Below are 22,489 nucleotides of genomic sequence, written 5' to 3'. Positions count from 1 at the left end.
AGCCTTTTAACTTCAAAGAAAAAAAAAGTAGTTACAACTTTGATAAACCATATTCGGACACATTTGATGTAAGGATAAGAGAGCACTGACACATTACATAAGTTTGACATTTAGGTCCTGTTCACACTGCGTTTATGCAGCATGTCTATTACTTTGCCAGAGGATCTGACGGAATCCACTTAGGTCATTGGACTCCATGTCTCCTTCTGAATTCAGTTTTTCGGGGATTCAATCAGAACCTCTGGCAGAGTCATAGATATACGGCATAAACACAGTGTGAACATGTCCTAAGAGACCTAAGATAATAACCCAAAGGCCAAAGTTATAAGTTGCTGAGCATTAGGCTTGATTTCCATGAAGAAATCCCTTTACCTCGTACATGTAGTCATAGACCAGGCCTTTATCGTCCAAAGGACATTCCCATTTCCCCACGGAGGACAGGAAAGGGCTCTGATCGATCTTTCCTGTGACAATTTCTTTGAAAAAAAACATCAAACTTCACTCGGCTGTCAGCCGCCAATGGACCAAACCAGGGAGAAAGCAAAACTGGCCTAAAAGAGAAGAAAAGGGATACAATATACAGCGGGCGAAATAAGTATTGAACACGTCACCAATTTTCTAAGTAAATATATTTCTAAAGGTGCTATTGACATGCAATTCTCAGCAGACGTCAGGAACCTGCCTCTAACAATCGCGGATGACGTGGTCGAGCTTCAAAGGAGACCGTGATTTTTGCTATATGCAGCAATGGTGTAGCATTGCTGTATATAGCACAAGCGATCAGACGATCGCAGCTTTAAGTTCCCTAAGGGGGCTAATAAATACAGAGAAAAGTTACAAAAAATGTTTTAAAAAGTATGAAAAAAAACAAAAAAAAAACCCATAAAACTTGAAATGGGTTTTTTCCCCCAGTAAAAACAGAGAAAATACGTTTTACAAAAAATACACATATGTGGTATCGCCGCATTCAGAAAAGTCCAATCTATCAAAATATAAAAATAATTAACCCGATCAGTAAACGGCGTAACGAGAAAAAAAATCAAGAACGACAAAATTATGTTTTTCTGGTTGATGCAGTATCACAAAAAATGCTGTAAGAAGCGATAAAAATGTAATATCTATCGCAATATGGTATCAACAAAAACATTGTCTCGTACCACAAAAAATAAGCTCTCAAACAGCTCCATCGACTAAAAAATGAAAACGTCACGGGTCTCGGAAAATGGTGACACAACCCAAAAAAATGTTTTTTCCCAAACCTCTAATTTTTTTTTTTCACTACCAATCTAATAAAAAAACTGGACATGTTTGGTATCGGTGTAATCGTACTGAGGAGTGAATCATATTGCTAAGTAATTTTACCACACAATGTACACCGTAAAAACAATTCCCAAAAAATAATGTCAGAATTGTGATATTTTCACAATTTCTCTCCACTTGGAATTATTTCCCCGTTTTCCAGGAGCATAGGAAAGCACTGTCTATACCTGCAGATGGATCAGCCACACTGTGTATGGGATCGGCAGATCTTCCACTTACCAGGATCCAGATACGAATGTTCTTATTATTCGGATCCTCTCTCACCACATCAAAAATCAGCATCTCCAATAATGGTGTGAGTGATATTACCACATTGCCATTGCTGGTTGTCACCAGATCCTATGAGGAAAGACATTAGGACACTGAGGGTAAATCTAGACTACAAACTTGCGCAATGCTCCTACAATTGAGAGGACACATGGCGCCCACCTTGCACTGCTTTCGGAGGAATCGAAGGGAAGGTTGGACGAGCCACTTAAAGAGTTCCTCTAGAAGAGCGAGGTGGTCCTTAGTCTTCAGTGCATCGGGAAGGGTGCTGAGCCAGGACCTCACCAGGGGCGCCCAGCCCAGTTGTTGGGGTTCCAGATAAATCATACCGCAGCGGCTAACAGTGGCGGGCTGGAGAGAGAGATATACTAAGTAGGGTTGCCCTAAGACACAAGCCCATCCAGTTATCTAATTATCTCGCTGGGTGGATGAAAAACAGTCTACAAAGTCGTTTCCAAGTGTCCTGACGTTTCCATCATCCATAGATTACATAGACATCCATTTATTTGAGTAGAAGCTATGTAACATTACATTTTCCCTACATTCAGTGCTGGTGTCAGGAACTGGATCCTCACCATTTAGATGATTGTTGTAGTAGCACCAGAATGAAAGGGACTGACAATCCCTTTAATTATAGCGACTAAAGTGAATGTAGAGATGACTGTCAGTAGCGTAACTAGAGTCCGATGGGCCCCCATTGCAACATTTGGACCCCCTGCATGTTGGTCAGATGTATGGGCCCTTATAGTGTTCTAAATCCTATAAGGACATACGTGTTGCACCTCCTACCCCATTATGTAGTAATATCCCCCATATTGGGCTCCTTCCTGGTATATATGTCCCCTGTTCTGGCCCCATCCTGGTATATATATCCCCCATCCTAGTGTACATGTCCCTTATCCTGGGCCCCACCTTGATATATATATCCCCCATCCTGGTATATATGTCCCTTATCCTGGGCCCCACCTTGATACATATATCCCCCATCCTGGTATATTTTTCCCCCATTCTGGTATATATATCCCCCATCCTAGTATATATATCCCCCATCCTGGTATATATATCCCCCATCCTAGTATATATATTCCCCATCCTGGTATATATATATATCCCCATCCTAGTATATATATCCCCCATCCTGGTATATGTCCCCCATTCTGCCGTTGTACTTTAATGCATAGGAAAAAAATAAATGATTCTGCTCTCTTTTCCTCCGCTCCCCCGCTGTGCGCCATCCTCTTCTGAAGCCAGCATCTGACTTCAGAGTGCAAGCTTCGGGAGCATATGATGTCACTGTCATGCACCCTCAGTCACGTGCACGCCGACATCAGCTGCTGGCTTCTGATTAGCCGGCAGCGTGCATTGTCGTGCACAGACCCAACAGGTCTCTGCGCCTCAATACACTTCGTCTGAATGTGCGTTCGGGGGTGCACATGCAGTTGAAGTTTGCGCTGATGTCGGCGGGCCCCTCACCTGCACAGGCCCAGTCGCGACCTCTGCAACCGCGATCATTACACCCCTGATGACTGTGTATGTAGGACTTCCAAATCGGTGAATGGAAGAGTTGCTCGTGCTGCCAAACTCTCCTTTCACAGCGGCACAAGATGGGGCCTCATATTCGAGAAAAGTTAGGGTGGGTGCCAGAGGAGAGACCCTCATCTATCAGACAATTATGGCCATTTTGTGGATATGCTTTAAAAGATGAGAATACCTCTAAAAGTCAACCCTATAACTAAATCTGATTAGTTAGCATTAGATCCCCCGATGTACAAGTATATGGGAACTCCTCTCTTATAGGATGAGTGAAAACCTACCGACGCCTGGGAAAGGTCCATTGTTTCAAAAATCAGACTCATCTGAGGTGACATCTGAATGATCTCCCCACTCATCAAGCAACGCTAAAAATAACAGGACATATTTAAAACAATATTAAATGTTGAACAAATGAATAATAACTTAATCCACGGAGTCTGATCAGTAACCTCATAAAGGATCATTGTAAGCTTTAGTGGAGAAAGTACAATCATTATGTGCACAAATTAATATCTGAAAAAAGTGCAAAAATCTAGTAGCTGATTTATAATTGGAAGATGATCCTGCAATGAATATCTTTTAAAGCGTCTCTCTCCACATACAATACATAAGTCCTCTACTAAAGGCTTATTTCCATCTTCATGAATGGATATTGTCGGATAGTGTTAGGAAATACAAACAGTTTTTGCAATTTACTGCTAATTAAAGATATATAAAGATGCCATAAAATCTAATGTTTTCTATTCTCCATCATGGCTGTAGATATACATGGAGGATAACTTTTTGTATCACTTTTTGTTATGCTACATGGTGATGAAAACAGAAAAGGATATAAATAAAAAAAAAAAAGTTTTCACAAAGTAAAATAGAGAGTTACCTTTTTATTATCATCTAGGACGGTGTTCATACTTTCTATCCCTAGCGTATCAATAGGTCCATCAAAGATAACCCATTTTCTTTCCGGGGTCTCAGATAACGCAAACTCCCGGAAAGTATTAGCGACTATCCCATCGGTCCACTGCAAATGAAGAGAGGCATCAATAAAATTGCTCTTCCCATAAAATCCAGTACAATCCCACAATTGAACGGATTATTAAAGGGAATGCCTGGGATTATGATATTGATGATGCACATGTATTGACTACACGTGGCCCCTATTGAAGTGAACGTGGCGGCACCGGGAGAGACCGCAAGTAAGTGATTTGCATATACGCGGTCACATGCCAACTAGAAGTGCATGACCTCACTCAAAGTAAGTGTATTGAGTGAGGCCAGACACAGTCTATTCAGAATGTGGCTGGAAGTATGCAAATTTATGCTAATTTCTGGCATAAATAATACAATTTGTTGCTTCCATGTCTGATGGGGAAAATAAAACAGTTTCCAATTTTTGTGCAAACAGGGGGTAAGCAATAATAAAATGATTGCCCGGCAATGTATGGCTGGGATCTATGTCTCTGAAGGAACCCCATCTACCATGTCCATAAGCCATAAAAGGGGAGATTTTCCCATTTTCAGCAAAGATATTAGTATTATAAACAATAATTCCAATCATAGACCTTCGTTTTTCCAGAGAACGGCTCTCCAACCAACATAAAACTGCACGGGATAAACAAAACGCAGCATGGTCCATTGTATAAAATGGAAACCGCGAAGAATAAATCCCCCGTCCCATGGACTTCTGTAGTTCCAGCTTACCCGTGTCTGACAATCATCATCTCATACGTCTGGATCATGTCCTCCAGGAAGACCTTCTCGGGCTGGATGTTGTGTCCAGCACAGCTCTCCTGTGCGCATTCAAGGAAATCCTGAGCAAAAGGAAGGTAAAATATTCCATCAGTCTGTTTACAGTGGATCCAATTAGAGGTGGGAGAATACATTTTCAGGACCCAGATCAGTATTCTGTGGCCGCTGGACGGGACCCCTGAGAGCCGCCTCTTAGCTGCCGGCATCCCCGGCTCCTCTTCTGATTATATGGCCTGGTGTACATCATGCTGCAACCATAACATCATGCCAGGCCGGCTAATCTGAAGAAGAGCCGGGGGGCAGGAAGAAATAAGGTGGCTCTCAGGGGTCTCATTCAGTGCCCACTACTGACCTGATGTCACACACAGTGTAGGAAAGACAAAGTGCGACACAAAGGGATGAGGGGAAGGGAGCCCCGACACTAGGGAAAGGGGGAAATGGAGACCTCCTAGGCTGATCTGCAATCACCCTGTCTCCCCTACCGACTCTATATTGGTTCCTCACCAATTGCCGTACAGGAACCTATCCCTGTATTTCCTTAGCGTTTGGCCCTGGATAGGGAAGGGGGGGGGTGAGCACTAGTCGATCCCCACTGACAACTAAAGACAGCAAGGGGAGACAGACACGGGGGAAGTAGCTTAGCTTGAGTCGACTTCAGAGAGATGGCACACACATCCTCTTAGCACCAGAGAGGAAGTAAGAACTGTACTTGCTCCAAGCCTTCACAAGGGGTCATGTGAATATCACTGGCACCTCTGTGTAGCAACCAGGGAGTATTTAAACACCCAGGCCTGATTGTCAATTAGAGCAGGAGGGAGGTAGCCGCTGGGTCCTACAGTGAGACCGCTAAGAAGATGTCTGTAATGCCAAACGAAGGGATCTCCTGCAACCAACTGCAGGGCGACTGTCACATCTGACGCACCCATGACACCTGGCCATTGGATCAGTCTCCTGCAAATTGATTCATTCATCTAAAAAAAAATGTCTCCATAATCTACAACTAAACTAGCGATAAATCACTCACAGATGTTTCAACCATTTTTTTTCTACATCAGATCATCTTGCATTGGAGGTATAAGTGAGCCCCCTTACCGCTGGTGCCCCTGTGCAGCTGCCCAGGTTGCACTAATGGGACCGGACGATGAGTGACAAGGTCATGTAACCCAATTCCAAAGCAGTGGATCAGGATCGGGTGATTTCAATGGGATTGGTCTACCATCTACTGTGTATGGGGGCCTCATGACAGATTATGTTGGGGGACATAAAAATCGGCCGGTTGGAATTTAATCACCCGATCCTTACTTTCTGACCGTGAAATTAGCAGCTGCCATAAGATTCTGGCAGCGACTCTGTCATAGAGAAAACAGGAGCGAGCATTCCTGAATATGGGGGAGCCGGGAAAGACGGAAGGAAGGAAGGAAGGGAGACACAGATCCATTACTAGTGGGTTGGTGGAGCCCCACAGGGATAGTTCACCTCAGATTTATAAAAAAGTGACGACCGGCCCCTCCAACTTAAGCTCCTCCTACTCCCATGTTCTCCAGTCCGTACACAAGCTAAGGAAGAGCAGACAACACCAGCAGAACAGTACAACCCATTCTGAAAAATTCAGAAATGTGAGAAAACAGGTTATGCAAATAACAGCAAAAAAACACACAGTCCTAGGTACAACTCACTGGACCTGACAACTGCGATGAGCTGGCGATGCTGGAAAAGAGCCCTAGTGCGCCAACCCCAGACCAGATGACCGCCATCAGGAAAGGGTCGCGCCGCATCTAGAAACAAAAAAATACTTCTGCCATGGGAGGGTGCTGTGTCTCCCTTCCTTCCTTCGCTGAAAAGGATTTTACAGGTAAGTTCTTACCAAAATCCGTCTTTCAGCAGCAGAAGGGAAGGAAGGGAGACACAGATCCATTACTAGTGGGACGTCCCAAAGCAGTCCAAAATTCTAGGGTGGGAAATAGTGGCAGAATCTCCAACACCCCAACAACTTAGGTAAGTGCGCAACCAGCGCCGAATAAAAAATAAAATAAAATAAAGAGGTAACTTAAACCACCGCCGCCTGCAGGACCCTGCGTCCCAAGGCCGCATCGGCGGAAGCACTCACGTCCACTTTATAAAATTTAGTAAAGGTGTGAACGGAGCGCCAGGTAGCCGCCCGGCAGAGCTGCGCTGCCGAGGTCCCCTGACGAAAAGCCCATGACGAACCAACAGCCCTCGTGGAATGAGCTCGAACTTTAACCGGACAAGGCTCGCCCTTGAGCCGGTACGCTTCCAGGATAGCCGAACGTATCCACCGAGCTATAGTGTCCTTGGAAGCACGCTGACCACGTCGACGACCAGCAGGAATCACAAAAAGAGAGTCCAATTTCCGAAAACCTTGCATGATTGTAAGATAGAACTTCAATGCCCGCACCAAATCCAACGAGTGCAAGGCCCACTCCTTTGGACTCTTCGGCTTCAGACAGAGAGAAGGTAACACGATGTCCTGATTGACGTGGAAATGCGACACCACTTTAGGTAAAAAATCTCCACGGGTACGAAGCACCACACGATCCGGAAGAAATTCCAGAAAAGGTGGCGAGCAAGACAGTGCCGCCAACTCCGAAACCCTTCTCAAAGAGGTGACCGCTACCAGGAAGGCCACCTTCCAAGAAAGCAAGTAAAGCGTAGCTGAATCCATACGCTCAAAAGGCTCATGCTGAAGAGCTTCCAGGAATAGATTAAGCCGCCAAGGAGCCACAACCGCCTCCCGAGGCGGAAACTGACGAGCAACCCCATGAAAAAAAGAACGCACGTCCCTACGTGAAGCAATAGCCCTTCGAAAAAGCGCGGATAGTGCAGATACCTGACCTCGTAAGGTACCAACTGCTAGACCCTTGGCCAAACCATATTGCAGAAAAGCCAAGAAGTTGGGGATGGAAAAAACCCTCGGGTTCCTTGACGATCCAGAACACCAAGAATAAAAAGACTCCCAAGTTCTGTGATAAATCCCAGTCGTGGCTGGACCTCTGGCAGAAATAACCTCGGACGAAAAACCACGACGGTTCAAGATCTCGGTCTCAAGTGCCACGCCGTCAAACAAAGTGACTTCAGGTCCGGATGACGAATGGGCTCTTGGATTAACAGGTCCGGGCGAAGAGGCAGTGGAAACGGAGGCGCCGCCAGAAGAGACACCAGCGTCGAACACCACGTCCTCCGTGGCCAATCCGGCGCTACCAAAATTGCTGATACTCTTTCCAGTTTGATCCGCCAAATCACCAAAGGAAGTAAGGATACTGGCGGAAACACATAGATCAGCTCGAACTGGTCCCACGGGGCCACTAGAGCATCTACCGCCACAGCCTCCGGGTCCCTGTACCTGGACATGAATGTCGGAACCCTGGCGTTCAGCCTGGATGCCATCAAATCCACCTGAGGAGTCCCCCACCGGGAGCACAGCAGTGCAAACACTTCCGGATGAAGACTCCATTCTCCGGGATCCACCTGCTCGCGACTGAGGAAGTCCGCCGAGATATTCAGCACACCTGGGATATGAATCGCGGAGATGGCTGGAACCCTGGACTCGGCCCAAACCAGGATCCGAGAGACCTCCATCATGAGTCTGGAACTCCTCGTCCCGCCCTGATGGTTGATATACGCGACAGCCGTCGCATTGTCCGACTGAATCCGGACCGGCAGACCGCTCAAAAGGACCGTCCAATGTCGGAGGCAGAGAAAAATTGCTCTCAACTCATGTTGATCGGTAGAGACGACTCCTCTGACGACCAGACCCCCTGAACCCAGAGGTCGTTCCAAACCCCCCCCCAGCCAGTCAGGTTGGCATCGGTGGAAATCACCGACCACCTTGGGAGAAGAAAGGATTTCCCCAGGGATAGAGTTTCCGGACGTAACCACCATCCAAGAGACTCTCGCACCCTGCGGGAGATAAAGACCGAGCGATCCAGTGAAGTCGGCGATCGATCCCAACTGGTCAGAATAAGATTTTGGAGATCCCGGGAATGAAATTGTGCAAACGGTACAGCTTCCATTGTCGCCACCATCAGACCCAGAAGGCGCATGCATTCCCGAAGGGACATTGCCATCGCCGACCTCATAGCCTGGACATGGCGACGAAGGTTCGTTTGTTTGTCCGGAGGCAGGGACACCACTGCCCGTACTGTGTCGAAATGCATCCCCAAGAACAGGATTGACTGCGTCGGTTTTAATGACGACTTCTTCCAATTGACCAGCCACCCGAAGTCCTCCAGGTGCTGGAGGGAGAGATCGCGAGCAGTCATCGCCTCCTCCGCTGTGGGCGACACAATCAACAGGTCGTCCAGGTTGGGCAGAATCATAACTCCTTGTTTTCGAAGAAGCGCCATGAGTGGCGCCAGAATCTTTGTAAAAACCCTGGGTGCCGAGGCCAACCCGAATGGTAGGGCCACAAACTGGTAATGGGCCTGACCTATGGCGAAACGCAGGAAACGCTGGTGAGCTCTGCCGATAGGGACATGCAAATAGGTGTCGCGGATGTCGATCGACACCAAGAAATCGTACTGCGACAGGGCCGCTACGACAGAGCGGAGAGACTCCATGCGGAATTTCCGGGTCCGGACATGCAGATTCAAATCTTTGAGATCCAGAATGGGGTGAAACTTGTCCTCCTTTTTGGTGACCACAAAAAGGTTGGAGTAAAACCCCCTTCCCCGGTCCTCTGGCGGAACCGGGACCACCACACCCTGCTGCAGAAGAGTGTCTACCTCCCGCAGCAGTGCTGCAGCCAGCTTGGGCTCGGACGGGGTGCGTGACTGACAAAACCTGTCCGGGGGACGAGAGTGAAACTCTATGAAATAGCCTGCCAACATAACTCGCGTCACCCAGGCGTCCGAAATGTGGGACGCCCAAATCGACCCGAATTGTAGCAGACGACCTACCACCCGAGAGCCCTCGAGCGGAATCCTGGCGTCAGTCCGCCTTAGCGGGCTTCTTGTCAACCTCCCGTTTGTCCTGACGGAAATGTTGCTTCCAGGAAATACGGGATTTCTGGGTGGACTTCTTACCGGAAGCCGAGGGACGACCCGATCCCCAAGAAGGCTGACCGAACCGCCCCCTGGTCCGAAAGGACCGACGACCACCACTGGCACTTGACCTGCCAGACGTGGAAGCCGCCGCCTTCCGCTGAGGCAAGGCAGCATCCTTAGCCTTGGCCTTAGCAATCAGCTCCGTGAGGTCCGAACCAAAAAGATGACCGCCTTTGTACGCTAGACTAAGCAAACCTTGTTTGGATACTGCGTCTCCAGTCCACTGTTTATGCCACAGTGCTCTCCTGACTGTGACGGCCGAAGATTGAGACCTGGACAGAATGGAAGTAGTATCCAGTACTGCGTCCCTGCCATAATGTGTCGCCTCTTCCAACAGCTGGAAAAGCCTTTCCACTTCCGACAGCGGAGTTCCATCCTGCCATGCCGTCCGCAGCTGGTCCAACCACCGCAGAGAAGCCTCACCGGCCCACATGGCCCCCAAGACTACACGGAATCCATGACCCGCGGCCTCGTAGATGGACTTCGCCGCTAACTCCGTTCTTCTGTCCAGAGGCTCCTGAAGACTGGCCTTCCCTTTAACAGGAAGCAAGGAAGATTTGCTAAGCTGAGACAGAGGAAGGTCCACTTCAGGGGAGGGAACCCAATTAGCGATCGTCTCCGTGGCGCAGGGATACAAGGCATAAAAAAAACGCATCCCCTGGAAGCATTTATCCGGACACCGGCGTTCTTTCTCCACTGCCTCGTTAAGTTCATCATGCGCCGGTAATGTTGAACGAGCCCGACGCGACTCCTGATACAGCCGGGCCGACTTGCCAGGCTTTGTCAGCTCTTCAGACAGCTGTAACGCTTCCCGCATGGCTCCAATAAGAGCATCCACGCGGCCCGAAAGCGAAGCAGGACGACTCTGCCGATCCTCATCCTCAGAATCGGAGATTTCACCAACCGAGCTTGTTGGTGAATCTGGAGCCTCCGATGCACCGCACGGAGTAGACAGCGCCACCCTCTGGCGCTTCTTGCCTCGTGGTGTCGGTTGCGACTTAGCTGACACCCAATGACCCAGGAGGTTAGAAAGACTGTCAATGGAGCGGGTGAGAGCCTCCACTTTAACATCACTAAGGGTCGAACTTGACGCCGTCGAAGACCTGGGTGTATCAGAAATGCGAGACCGATCCTGAAACGGATCGGGAGAGAGGTCCGCGCCCCCTGGTCCCTGATCCGTCATGCCTCCCACATCAGATGCCAGCATGTTAGAATGAGTATGGTAACCTAGGGTGTGCGAAAATAGCTAACACAGCCTGCTTCCACAAAAAAAAAATTCCCCCCTTTTTTTTTTTTTTTAACTTTTAAGGCACTGAAGGGTTAAAACTCTCCTCTAGAGAGAGTTACCCCAGCCCTGCAGAGCAAAAGTTAACCTAACAAACTGGGGAGAAGCGCCCTCTGAAACAGAAGTGTGCACCCCCAGAAAGAGTTAACAGCCCTGTTGAGCAGACCCCTTCAGAAGGGGTTAATGCTGCTGACACGCTAAATACCTCACTGCCTTAAGAGGTCAGAGAAGTGAGAGTGTCCAGAAAAGCGGTAGCGGCAAATAGCACCTTGCCTGCCTTAGCAGGTCAGCCAAGGTGCTCTGCAATGGAAAGAACAAAAAGGGAGCCTCTGCCTACAGGCAGAAACGACTCACCAGTGCCGCGGTGACTGCTCCTTCTGAGCTGTGAGGGCGGTGAACGGGGAGCAGAGAGCCGGAGGTGCACGTGGAGGGAAGCCGGAAGGAGGGAGAGGGGCGGAGAGCTCAGCGCGCGCTAAGCCAGGAGCTTCCTGTCAGAACTACAATGACAGGAAGCCGAACGACGCGAAGCCCGGCCCCCCGAGCTCACTCACAGAGCCCGCGCTCAGAGAGAAAGCGCGCGCTCTCCTGAAGGCTTCCTGCCTAAAAGTGACGGCAGGAAGCCAAGATAATAAAGCCACGCCCCCCGTTCCAACGGAGCCGTGCTCCTCCGTCCCTGCTCCCCAGCCCCCAGGGTCAGAGAATGCAGCGGTGATCCTCATACACCGTCTGCAAATACAGAAAAGCAGAAAATCACCACATGAAATAACGGCGGCGGCCGCACTCATACACAGAGCACTTACCCCGCTGTGCGCCACAGGGACCCCCAGGGATGTGTGGTGCTGTGACCCCACAGGCGGTGTGCGTCTCTGCCAGGAAGCGCCCTATGTACCCCGGGGCCGGCAGGTTACTGCGGGGACCTCCTTAAGGGGTACGCAGGTCTGCCAGGGGAGGGCAGGGGTCCCGGCAGCGCCGAGACCCCCTGAGACCTCTAGACCACGGGGGGTCCAGGTCTCCTTTGGTAAAAATAAAAAATCTTCTGAGGAGCTGCAAAGGCAGCGACTATCCTCTGCGACCTCAAATTTCAGACTGGAGAACATGGGAGTAGGAGGAGCTTAAGTTGGAGGGGCCGGTCGTCACTTTTTATAAATCTGAGGTGATCTATCCCTGTGGGGCTCCGCCAACCCACTAGTAATGGATCTGTGTCTCCCTTCCTTCCCTTCTGCTGCTGAAAGATAACTATCATCCAAATGATAGCTGGCCAGCTATATAGGAGCTATCACTTGCCATTAATATGCAATTTTATTACCTGGTGTAAATGCCGCTGTTCTCCTGAATCCGGTGCGGTTTTTCTTTTGCTCCTGCGCCTCTCCATTCCTGAGATATAGCCTCTTTATAGAAATCTAGTTCATAATTTTTAATAGCCAAGTGGGCGTGGTCATCAAGTCCTCTCTGTGGGAGTCTTCAGGAAGGCCTTGCCCAGTTGGCTTAAAGGGCTAGAGGAGAGTGACAGATGTCAGGAACGGAGAGGAGCAGGAAGAAAAGAAAAACAATGCCGGAGTCAGGAGAACAGCGGCATTTACATATTTATGGCGAGGGACAAGTCCTCTTTAAGGCTTGGAAAACCCCTTTAAGACACTATTATATTTTAATACCTTATAGTCGGCTTCTGGAAGTTGAATGCCAGGGAACAGGTCACTGGTAATCCCATTGAACAGAGGAATATCATGAGACAAAAATTTGGGTTTGTTTACATCCTTAATTGACGGCAAGAGCTAAATAGAATGAAAAAGGATTAAATGATAAAATAATTCATATACAATATGACATGAAACAATATTAAAAGTGAAGAACCCCATTACAAAGGAGCAGTCAGCTCTTGTGGTATGTCTGTATTAGTAAAGAATAGTATTCTCCAAAAAATAAGTATGAAACCTCTTTTCCTAAAACTCTACATTGTATCGTCCCTCTGTTATACCTCCTGGAAATGTATGTGTAAATGACATATAATGTATATATAATCTATATAGGGGACAACCCTATACAATCTGACTGTGCCCAAACAGTGGTGACATTGTCAGACTGTGTAGGGGACTCGTTATTGACAGATTTCAATTAATTCCTACATTTCCAGGAATGATAAAAGAGGAATGGAACGCTGCTGAGTTGCAGTAAATTATGCTGCAGAATTGTTTCTCCATAGGGAATAGATGTGGCCTCTGTGTTGCACTGTTAATTGCCGGCTGCAGAATGAGTTAAGTGAGATACTGTCAGTGAACTCGTTTTTGCTGGCTGACGGGGAGTTTGTAAATGTTTTATCTGTCTTTTTCTGAGCTCCTCTCAGTTTATTTATGACCACAGACCTTATCAAAATTGAATGTGCAGGGAATCAAAAAGCCGGTGAAAGCCAAGCGATGCAAAATTTTTAATAAAAAACAATTGTTAAGATGATTTTTAGCCTAAAATACATGCGTTTAAGTTAAAAATCAAACTGTCCCATAAGATGAACAAGCTACGTGTTTAACAACTATAGTTTTGACACTTTTGCACAGATGAGATCTAACAAGCCAGGAACAGTAATGTGCAGACATTATTTGCAAGTCTCTGTCTGCTATTATAAAATCAGACAGCTGTAATTTTTGTGATCCAAATGCTTCTCGGTAAGATGGTAATGCTATCCTATACGAGATGTAAAGCGACCAACAGTTCAGAACTTACAAGAATCTCTTCATTTTCATGGGGGAATTTCAGCTTCAGATTGCCAGCAGCGGTCAGCACAGCCTTTACTGCACGCATCCCATAATCATAATGGAACTGGGACGAGAGCGGCTCCGAGCACAGCCGGGAAGTCATTACCATCTTCACCGAGAGAGGTTTAGCGTGCAGAAAAGCGTAAGAATAAAGGCCGATCTCCGCAATCAGAGCATAGTTGGGGACCATCATTGCTACAGTCCGGAAAAGAACCAGAAATGCGCAAACCAGATGGGTCAGTCAACAAATGAAACTAAATTACTGTAAACTAGGCAGAGAGCCGGGGAACCCATTCTGTCCATTTACACTATCCTCCACCCCAGACCTAAAAGTGATGTGTCTATTCCACATCAGAGGAAAGTCAGTCAAAGTGTGGTTAAAGGGGTATTCCCATCTCCAAGATCCAGTCCCAATATGTAATAGGGGTAATAATAATAATGTTTGCAAATATCTCCAATTAGAAATGTAGTATAGTTCTTCTGATTAGCTATGTTGCTTACCCCCATGTGCAGGACATTGCAGTAGCTTAGGTTTCCATGGTTACGACCACTCATAGTAACAGTTAGTTACTTGCTAGTGGTCGTAACCATGGATACCTAAGCTACTGCTATGTCCTGCACATGGGGTAAGCGACATAGCTAATCAGAAGAACTATACTACATTTCCAATTGGAGGTATTTGCTATTAATATTATTATTACACCTATTACATATTGGGATAGAATCTTGGAGATGGGAATACTCCTTTAACACTTTCCAAATCTCTCTCCACACCTCTACTGTGTCCATTTTGGAAAATAGGAGAATGGGACATCAATATTAAGGAGCTTGCAGAAATGAGGGCATCAGGTGTGGTGATTATACATAGGAAATGTGCAATCTCATATAGGTTTGGGGGAGAATAATCCCTTTGATGAAATCTTATGTTTCTTTTGTAAACCTAGCATTTACTTGAAAGTTTGTGAACCCCTCAAAAATTTCTGTATTACTGCATAAATTTGACTTAAAGCTACATCAGTCTGTGAGGTCACAAAGTAACTCAAGGTAACCGCTAAGCAACTAAAGGCCTCTCCTCACATTAGCTAATGTAATTGTTCATGAGTCCACCATCAGAAAGACAATGAACAACAATGGCGAGCATGGCAGGATTGCAAGGAGAAAGGCAATGCGATTTAAAATGTCACTGCTAAAACTCACCTGGGCACATCAATAGCTAACTGGAATAATGCTTTGTGGAAGGATGAGGCCAAGATAGAGATTTTAAGTGAGAAGCTATATGTTTGCAGAAAGAAAATACTGCATTACAGCATAAGAACCTCCTATCATCTATGAAACACAAAGATGGTAATCGTAACCTGCTTTGGGCCTGTTTTGCTGCACTTGGCCAAGGACGGCTGCCATCATTGATGGAACAATGAATTCTAAAATCTATCAGCAAATGCTAAAGGAAAATATCAGGATATCAGTTCATGTACTGAATCTCAAGAAAACGTGGGTCATGCAGCAAGACAATGGCCCAAAGACACAAGTCGCTCTACAAAAGAATGGTTGAATAAACATAAAGCTTTGGAATGGCCGAGTCATAGTCCTGAGCTTAATCCTATAGAAATGTTGTGGAAGGACCCGATGCAAGGCACTGGGACTCTTTACCTTGAGGTTATCCGGCAGCTCAGAACGTCCCGCGTAGCCAGGATTCATGGTAATGGCTAAGAAGCAATTTGGGTTAAGCTTCAGCTCTGTTCCTTCGAAGTTGAACATGTCCATCTTCGTCTGGATGGCTCTCTGGATGCGGAGAATCTGTTGGGCCACCACGGACAACACCTCCAGCTCAATATGGTTAAACTCATCAAAACACACCCATGTTCCCGATGATGCCAGCCCTTTGAAAAACTAAAAAAAAGTATATACAGTACAGACCAAAAGTTTGGACACACCTTCTCATTTAAAGATTTTCTGCATTTACATGACTATGAAAATTGTACATTCACACTGAAGGCATCAAATTATTAATTAACACATGTGGAATTATATACTTAACAAAAAAGTGTGAAACAACTGAAAATATGTCTTATATTCTAGGTTCTTCAAAGTAGCCACCTTTTGCTTTGATGACTGCTTTGCACACTCTTGGCATTCTCTTGATGAGCTTCAAGAGGTAGTCACCGGAAATGGTCTTCCAACAATCTTGAAGGAGTTCCCAGAGATGCTTAGCACTTGTTGGCCCTTTTGCCTTCACTCTGCGGTTCAGCTCAACCCAAACCATCTCTATTGGGTTCAGGTCTGGTGACTGCAGTGCAGGTCATCTGGCGTAGCCCCCCATCACTCTCCCTCTTGGTCAAATAGCCCTTACACAGCCTGGAGGTGTGTTTGGGGTCATTGTCCCGTTGAAAAATAAATAGCATGCTGCTGCAAGATGCTGTGGTAGCCATGCTGGTTCAGTATGCCTTCAATTTTGAATAAATCCCAAACAGTGTCACCAGCAAAGCACCCCCACACCATCACACCTCCTCCTCCATGCTTCACGGTGGGAACCAGGCATGTAGAGTCCATCCGTTCACTTTTTCTGCGTCGCACAAAGACACGGTGGCTGGAACCAAAGATCTCAAATTTGGACTCATCAGACCAAAGCACAATTTTCCACTGGTCTAATGTCCATTCCTTGTGTTCTTTAGCCCAAACAACTCTCTTCTGCTTGTTTCCTAGCAGCTATTTTACCATGAAGGCCTGCTGCACAAAGTCGCCTCTTAACAGTCGTTTAAGAGATGTGTCTGCTGCTAGAACTCTGTGTGGCATTGACCTGGTCTCTAATCTGAGCTGCTGTTAACCTGCGATTTCTGAGGCTGGTGACTCGGATAAACTTATCCTCAGAAGCAGAGGTGACTCTTGGTCTTCCTTTCTTGGGGCTGTCCTCATGTGAGCCAGTTTCTTAGTAGCGCTTGATGGTTTTTGCAACTGCACTTGGGGACACTTTCAAAGTTTTCCCAATTTTTCGCACTGACTGACCTTCATTTCTTAAAGTAATGATGGCCACTCGTTTTTCTTTACTTAGCTGCTTATTTCTTGCCATAATACAAATTCTAACAGTCTATTCAATAGGACTATCAGCTGTGTATCCACCATACTTCTGCACAACGCAACTGATGGTCCCAACACCATTTATAAGGCAAGAAATCCCACTTATTAAACCTGACAGGGCACACCTGTGAAGTGAAAACCATTTCCGGTGACTACCTCTTGAAGCTCATCAAGAGAATGCCAAGAGTGTGCAAAGCAGTCATCAAAGCAAAAGGTAGCTACTTTGAAGAACCTAGAATATAAGACATATTTTCTGTTATTTCACACGTTTTTGTTAAGTATATAATTCCACATGTGTTAATTCATAGTTTTGATGCTTTCAGTGTGAATGTACAATTTTCATAGTCATGAAAATACAGGAAAATCTTTAAATGAGAATGTGTGTCCAAACTTTTGGTCTGTACTATATAATCAAAAGATGTCAGCAGAACATCGGATGGAGTCAGTTTATTATCTGCAATGGAGCAGCTTAACATTGTATGTACCTTTGACATTGCTATGTAGTCCAAACCATCAGAGCAGTTAAAGACCACACACTGCACGGCCAGCGCCTTGGCCAAATCTTTGGTGGTCTCAGTTTTTCCTGTGCCGGCCGGACCTTCTGGAGCTCCACCAAGATTTAGATAAAAAGCACCGATCTACCAATGAAACATGAAAGAACTGGTATGAAATATCAATAATAATTGCTAATAAGTTTCATGCATCATACAAAAGTCAAAAACATTTCTGAGCATAACCCATCACATCATAGCAGAGTCCGCTAGCATCGGTCAGTGAGCGGAGTGATGACCAGGCGTGGGGAGCTGCCCAGGTACTCATAGGCGGACTTCACATTGCAGTTGATGATTCGCACTCTCGCATTCTCATTCTCCCAGTAATAGCGGAGTTGGGCAAGCCACCGGAAGTCTGTTCATGAGAAACTCCTGAGGAATGTAGGAAAAGATAGTCAACCTCTAAGACACTGCAGAATCACAAGGGAGAGTTTCTAAAGGGAAGGCAAATGCACATACATTATAGGACAAAACTCCTAGTCACCGAATTCTGCTTTTTTCATTTAGTCCCATTGCCCACGGTGTATAACATCCGGACTCTCAGCCCCCAGTTTATAAAATCCGGCCTCTCGCCTCCCCCGGTGTATAACATCCACCCCTCGCCCCTAGTTTAGTATAACATCTCTCCCCTCGCCCCCCCTCCAGTGTATAAAATCCATCCCCTCAACCCCACTGTATAACATCCAACCCCAAGCGCTCCATTGCATAACATCTGGCCCCCAGGGTATAACATCCGGCCCCCAGCCCCGGTGTATAACATCTGTCCCCTCGCTCCCTCCCCCTGGTGTATAACATCCGGCCTCTCGCCCCCCCGGTATATAATATCCGTCCCCTTGCTCCTCAGTGTATAACATCCAGCCCTCGGACTTGTATAACATCTAGCCCCTCGTACCCCTAGGGTATAACATCTGGCCCCTCGGCCTTGTATAACATTAAGACTCTCGCCCCCCACCAGTGTATAACATCAATCCCCACGCCCCCCGGTGTATAACATCCGCCCTCCCATGCGGTGTGCTGTTACTAACATATGACAGAATGGCTGGTGGTGCAGAGCCCTCTGATACCAGCGCGGTCCTGTAATAGGAGCCACCGGGGTAACAAGTCTGGATATTACATTTCTTCCCTCCTAAATCTTCCCCCATCACATGTGAGTGATATTATTAAGGAGTGGAAGGAACTGCAGCAACTCAGGAGACCCCAGAACATTACAGAGCGGGGTCACTGAGTGCTGAGGAGCAGAGGGCAGAACGCTCTCCTGACTCCATAACTGCAGAGTCCAGATCTACTTTGGTAACAACATCACCACAAACACTGCGCCCCCGCCTGGAGCTTTATGGCCGAGCAGCTGCATGCAGCCTTACATCACCAAGCACGATGCCGAGCGTCGGATGGAGTGGTGTGAAGCCGCCACCACAGGACTCTGGAGGAGACCTGTTCTGTGCAGTGACGGATCACACTTCTCTATCTGGCATCTGATGGACGAGTCTGGATTTGGTGAATGCCAGGAGAACGTTACCCTATTAACTGCATTGTGCCCGCTGGGCAGTTTGGTGGTGGAGGTATGGCCTTGTTTTTAGGGGGTGGTCTAGGCCCCTTAGTTCCAGTGAAAAGATATCTTAATGCTTCAGCACAAGACATTTTGTTATGCACACGCCCGGGCTGAGCGGCGTGTGCGTGTGATTGTAGTGATTCCACTGGACCATGAACCGGAGAGTGCCTGGAGGGGCGTGACTAAGTATCTGGCCGATCCGACCAAGATGGCACGACGGCATACGACGCCAGTGCACCAGGGAGAAACCGGGCAGAGGGACCAGGTGCTACTCCAGGTCAAACTCCGGACACGGGGGTTGACCCACACAGGGATTACTGGATCAGGCTGGTTAGGCTGGCGCACAGACTGGAGGGTATAGGCAGGCACGACTGGTATGCAGGCAGGCGGGTAAAGGCAAGTGCAGCTAGAGTGCAGACAGGGAGGCACTAGCAGGTAGGAACACAGGCGGGATAGGACCCAGTACACACTGGGACTCAGGAACAATACAGGTAGAGGGGTACAGGCAAGCACAGCTAGAGTGCAGACAGGGAGGCACTAGCAGGTAGGAACACAGGCGGGATAGGACCCAGTACACACTGGGACTCAGGAACAGGCAGGTTAGGCTGGCACAGACTGGTGGATATAAGCAAACACGGCAGGTATGCAGATGGGTGGATACAGGCGAGTATGCAGGCAGGGAGGTACTGGCCGAAAGGACGGGCTGGAGCACAGAAAGGTTAAGACCCAGTACAGACTGGGTCACAGAACCGCAGATGCGGTAGACAACCACAGCAGAGAGGGAACGCCCGAAGCGGTGGGCAAGAACAGAGCAGGACAGGGCTGCAGGAGGAGCGAGCACAAGCAGGGCAGGACAGGACTGCCGGAGCAGCGGGCACAAGCAGGGCAGGACAGGACTGCCGGAGCAGCGGGCAGAAGCAGGGCAGGACAGGACTGCCGGAGCAGCGGGCAGAAGCAGGGCAGGACAGGACTGCCGGAGCAGCGGGCAGAAGCAGGGCAGGACAGGACTGCCGGAGCAGCGGGCAGAAGCAGAGCAGGCTAGAACCGCCGGAGCGGTAAGCAAAGGGGTCAGAGCAGACTAGAACCGCCGGAGCGGTGAGCAAGGAGTCAGAGCAGGCTAGAACCGCCGGAGCAGTGAGCAAAGGAGTCAGAGCAGGCTAGAACCGCCGGAGCGGTGAGCAAAGGAGTCAGAGCAGGCTAGGCTGAGTAGGGGGGACAGGGCTCTGTACACACGGAACAGACAGGAAGGGAAAGGCAGAGCCAGACACCCACAGGGTACTTGCAGTGAAGTAGCGAGTGGACCACAAACTCACAAACGGGAGTACAGAGACAACAAGCAGGAGTTAGGTACGAGTTCAGACTCTGCAGAAAAAGGAAGGGAACGGACATAGAGGCAAAACAGGTAAAGGATAGGAGAGAGTTCAGACTGGAACTGAGTGTACGGAGGAGACCGACACTGCAGCGGGATACAGGAGCGGGTCTGGGAATACGGCCCCCAGAGAGGCAGGACGAACAGGCAAGGAGCGTGTTCAGACAGGACAGACAAGATACAGGAACAGGTCTAGGTAATCGGCCCCTAGAAGGCAGGAGGAACAGGCTAGGAGCGTGTTCAGACAGGTCAGACAAGATACAGGAACAGGTCTAGGTAATCGGCCCCTAGAAGGCAGGAGGAACAGGCTAGGAGCGTGTTCAGACAGGCCTGGAAATACAGCCTCCAGGATAGGCAGACAAGAGAACACAGAACGGGACCTGGCACCTTCAGAGTGCAAGCACACACTGAAAGAAACACTATGCTCAGGCAGGGATAGATGGGCGCAGCTGAGCTATATACCAGGTGACAGACAGCAATAGGCTGAGGACGCACAAGAGGTGTGACCCACAGCAGGTACAAAAAGCAGGAAGTGATCGGGCGCCGCCCTTAAGCAGCAGAAACAGACACAAACAGACAGCATGGAGGGAAGCCAGAGAGACATTCTGGACAGGAGATCAAGTGCGCGCTCTTGCACAGTGGGAGATGGACCACCATGCAAGGACGCCGCCAGGTATGTTACACATTTTAAACAATTGTAGCTTCCAACCCTAAGGGAATAGAAGAGCAGAACTGTTTCCCACACGTTCTCAACCTCAACCCCACTAAACACCTTTAGGATGATTAATTAGAACAAATACTGGAGAATGGCAGCATAAATATGTCACCGCCACATAGGGAAGAACAATGTCAGGCACACATCAATTACATTGCCATATGTCTGCTCAGGCTTAGAATGGCTGACCACTCGGAGAATGACATAATACCTACAAAGAAACCGAACAAAAGGTCATTAAAGGAATTGACATAAAACCCCTTTATTAGTCCATCCATGGTTATAGAACGACACTGCACAGAGGAGGGCACACACACCATTGATAGAAAATATTACAAACCGCACCTAGGCCATCCAAACCACTGACTATAAAGAAGATCAATTGTGGCAATGAGTCATATACAGGGGATGCCGACACATACAGATGCCAAAACATTCCTATATAGGGACCACCATCTCAATATGCAGAAATGACTACTGCCCCATAGACGTCATTGTAAGTACACCCCAAGATTGCTTTACTGTGACAAGATCAATTGTGTCCTATGAAAACTCAAAGAAAAGAGGGGGGAACATAACATAGATATGGAAAGAACATAGGAATATGGTGAAATGTATGAAGGTGCTCGGCATATTGAGCTGTGATATCTGTAGAGGGACGGACTCCATATTAACATCCTGGATATGGATTAGAATAGGAGGCCATAAAAGCCCCTGTAGGTGTAATGTGGAGGGGGCACAATACCTTTCTCCATGTAGTGTATAATAAATAGAACATGGTATTGGAAAGTTTGCTGCCAGCCATGATGTTTGCACAAACCTGTTTCGATCATTTCCCTGACCACGTCACGAGCGTGCCCCTCTATGGTGACGAGAGCCCCCAATGTGCTGCGAGTCTGCTGGGACAATTTGCCTCCTCGCAAATTGCTCCAAATACCCAGATGTACCTCTATAAAACCCTGCTACAAACAGCATGGAAAACTCAATGCAGATGGATTCATTTTATGCTGGTATTATGGGAAATCCCATACAATGTCTTCCCTTATTGGTAGATATGACGAGAGTAGAGATGAGTGAATGGATTTGCAGGACTCTGGTCCAACAGTCCGGTCAGTATTCCACGGCCGCAGGACCGGAGCCCCGTGAACCGGCATCTCCGGCTCCTCTTTTGATGTCGATGTCATAGTTGTGGTGTGAGGCACAAATGACATCACGCCTGGCCGGCTAATCAAAAGAGGAGCCAGGGATGCCGGCATGTAAGAGGCGGTT

General features: G+C 47.8%; 1 protein-coding gene across 1 annotated transcript; it reads right to left on the bottom strand.

Moving 5' to 3' along the window:
* Nucleotides 1-339: 339 nt before the first annotated feature.
* On the bottom strand, nt 340-11,136 carry LOC141206911 (dynein axonemal heavy chain 12-like). Its single transcript, XM_073664282.1, has 7 exons — nt 11,016-11,136; nt 10,834-10,931; nt 3,998-4,138; nt 3,402-3,485; nt 1,750-1,938; nt 1,488-1,659; nt 340-476 (listed from the first exon to the last, which is right to left on the bottom strand). Exons 1-7 carry the CDS (start codon nt 11,134-11,136, stop codon nt 340-342), a joined length of 942 nt encoding a protein of 313 aa, XP_073520383.1.
* Nucleotides 11,137-22,489: the final 11,353 nt, after the last annotated feature.

The sequence above is a fragment of the Phyllobates terribilis genome, unplaced genomic scaffold (genome assembly GCF_046119375.1).
Source record: "Phyllobates terribilis strain yellow unplaced genomic scaffold, ASM4611937v1 Scaffold_146__1_contigs__length_4606013, whole genome shotgun sequence".
NCBI classification, from domain to species: Eukaryota; Metazoa; Chordata; class Amphibia; order Anura; family Dendrobatidae; genus Phyllobates; species Phyllobates terribilis.
The sequence above is the reverse complement of the archived record's forward strand: the minus strand, read 5'-3'. Positions and strand labels throughout refer to the sequence as shown.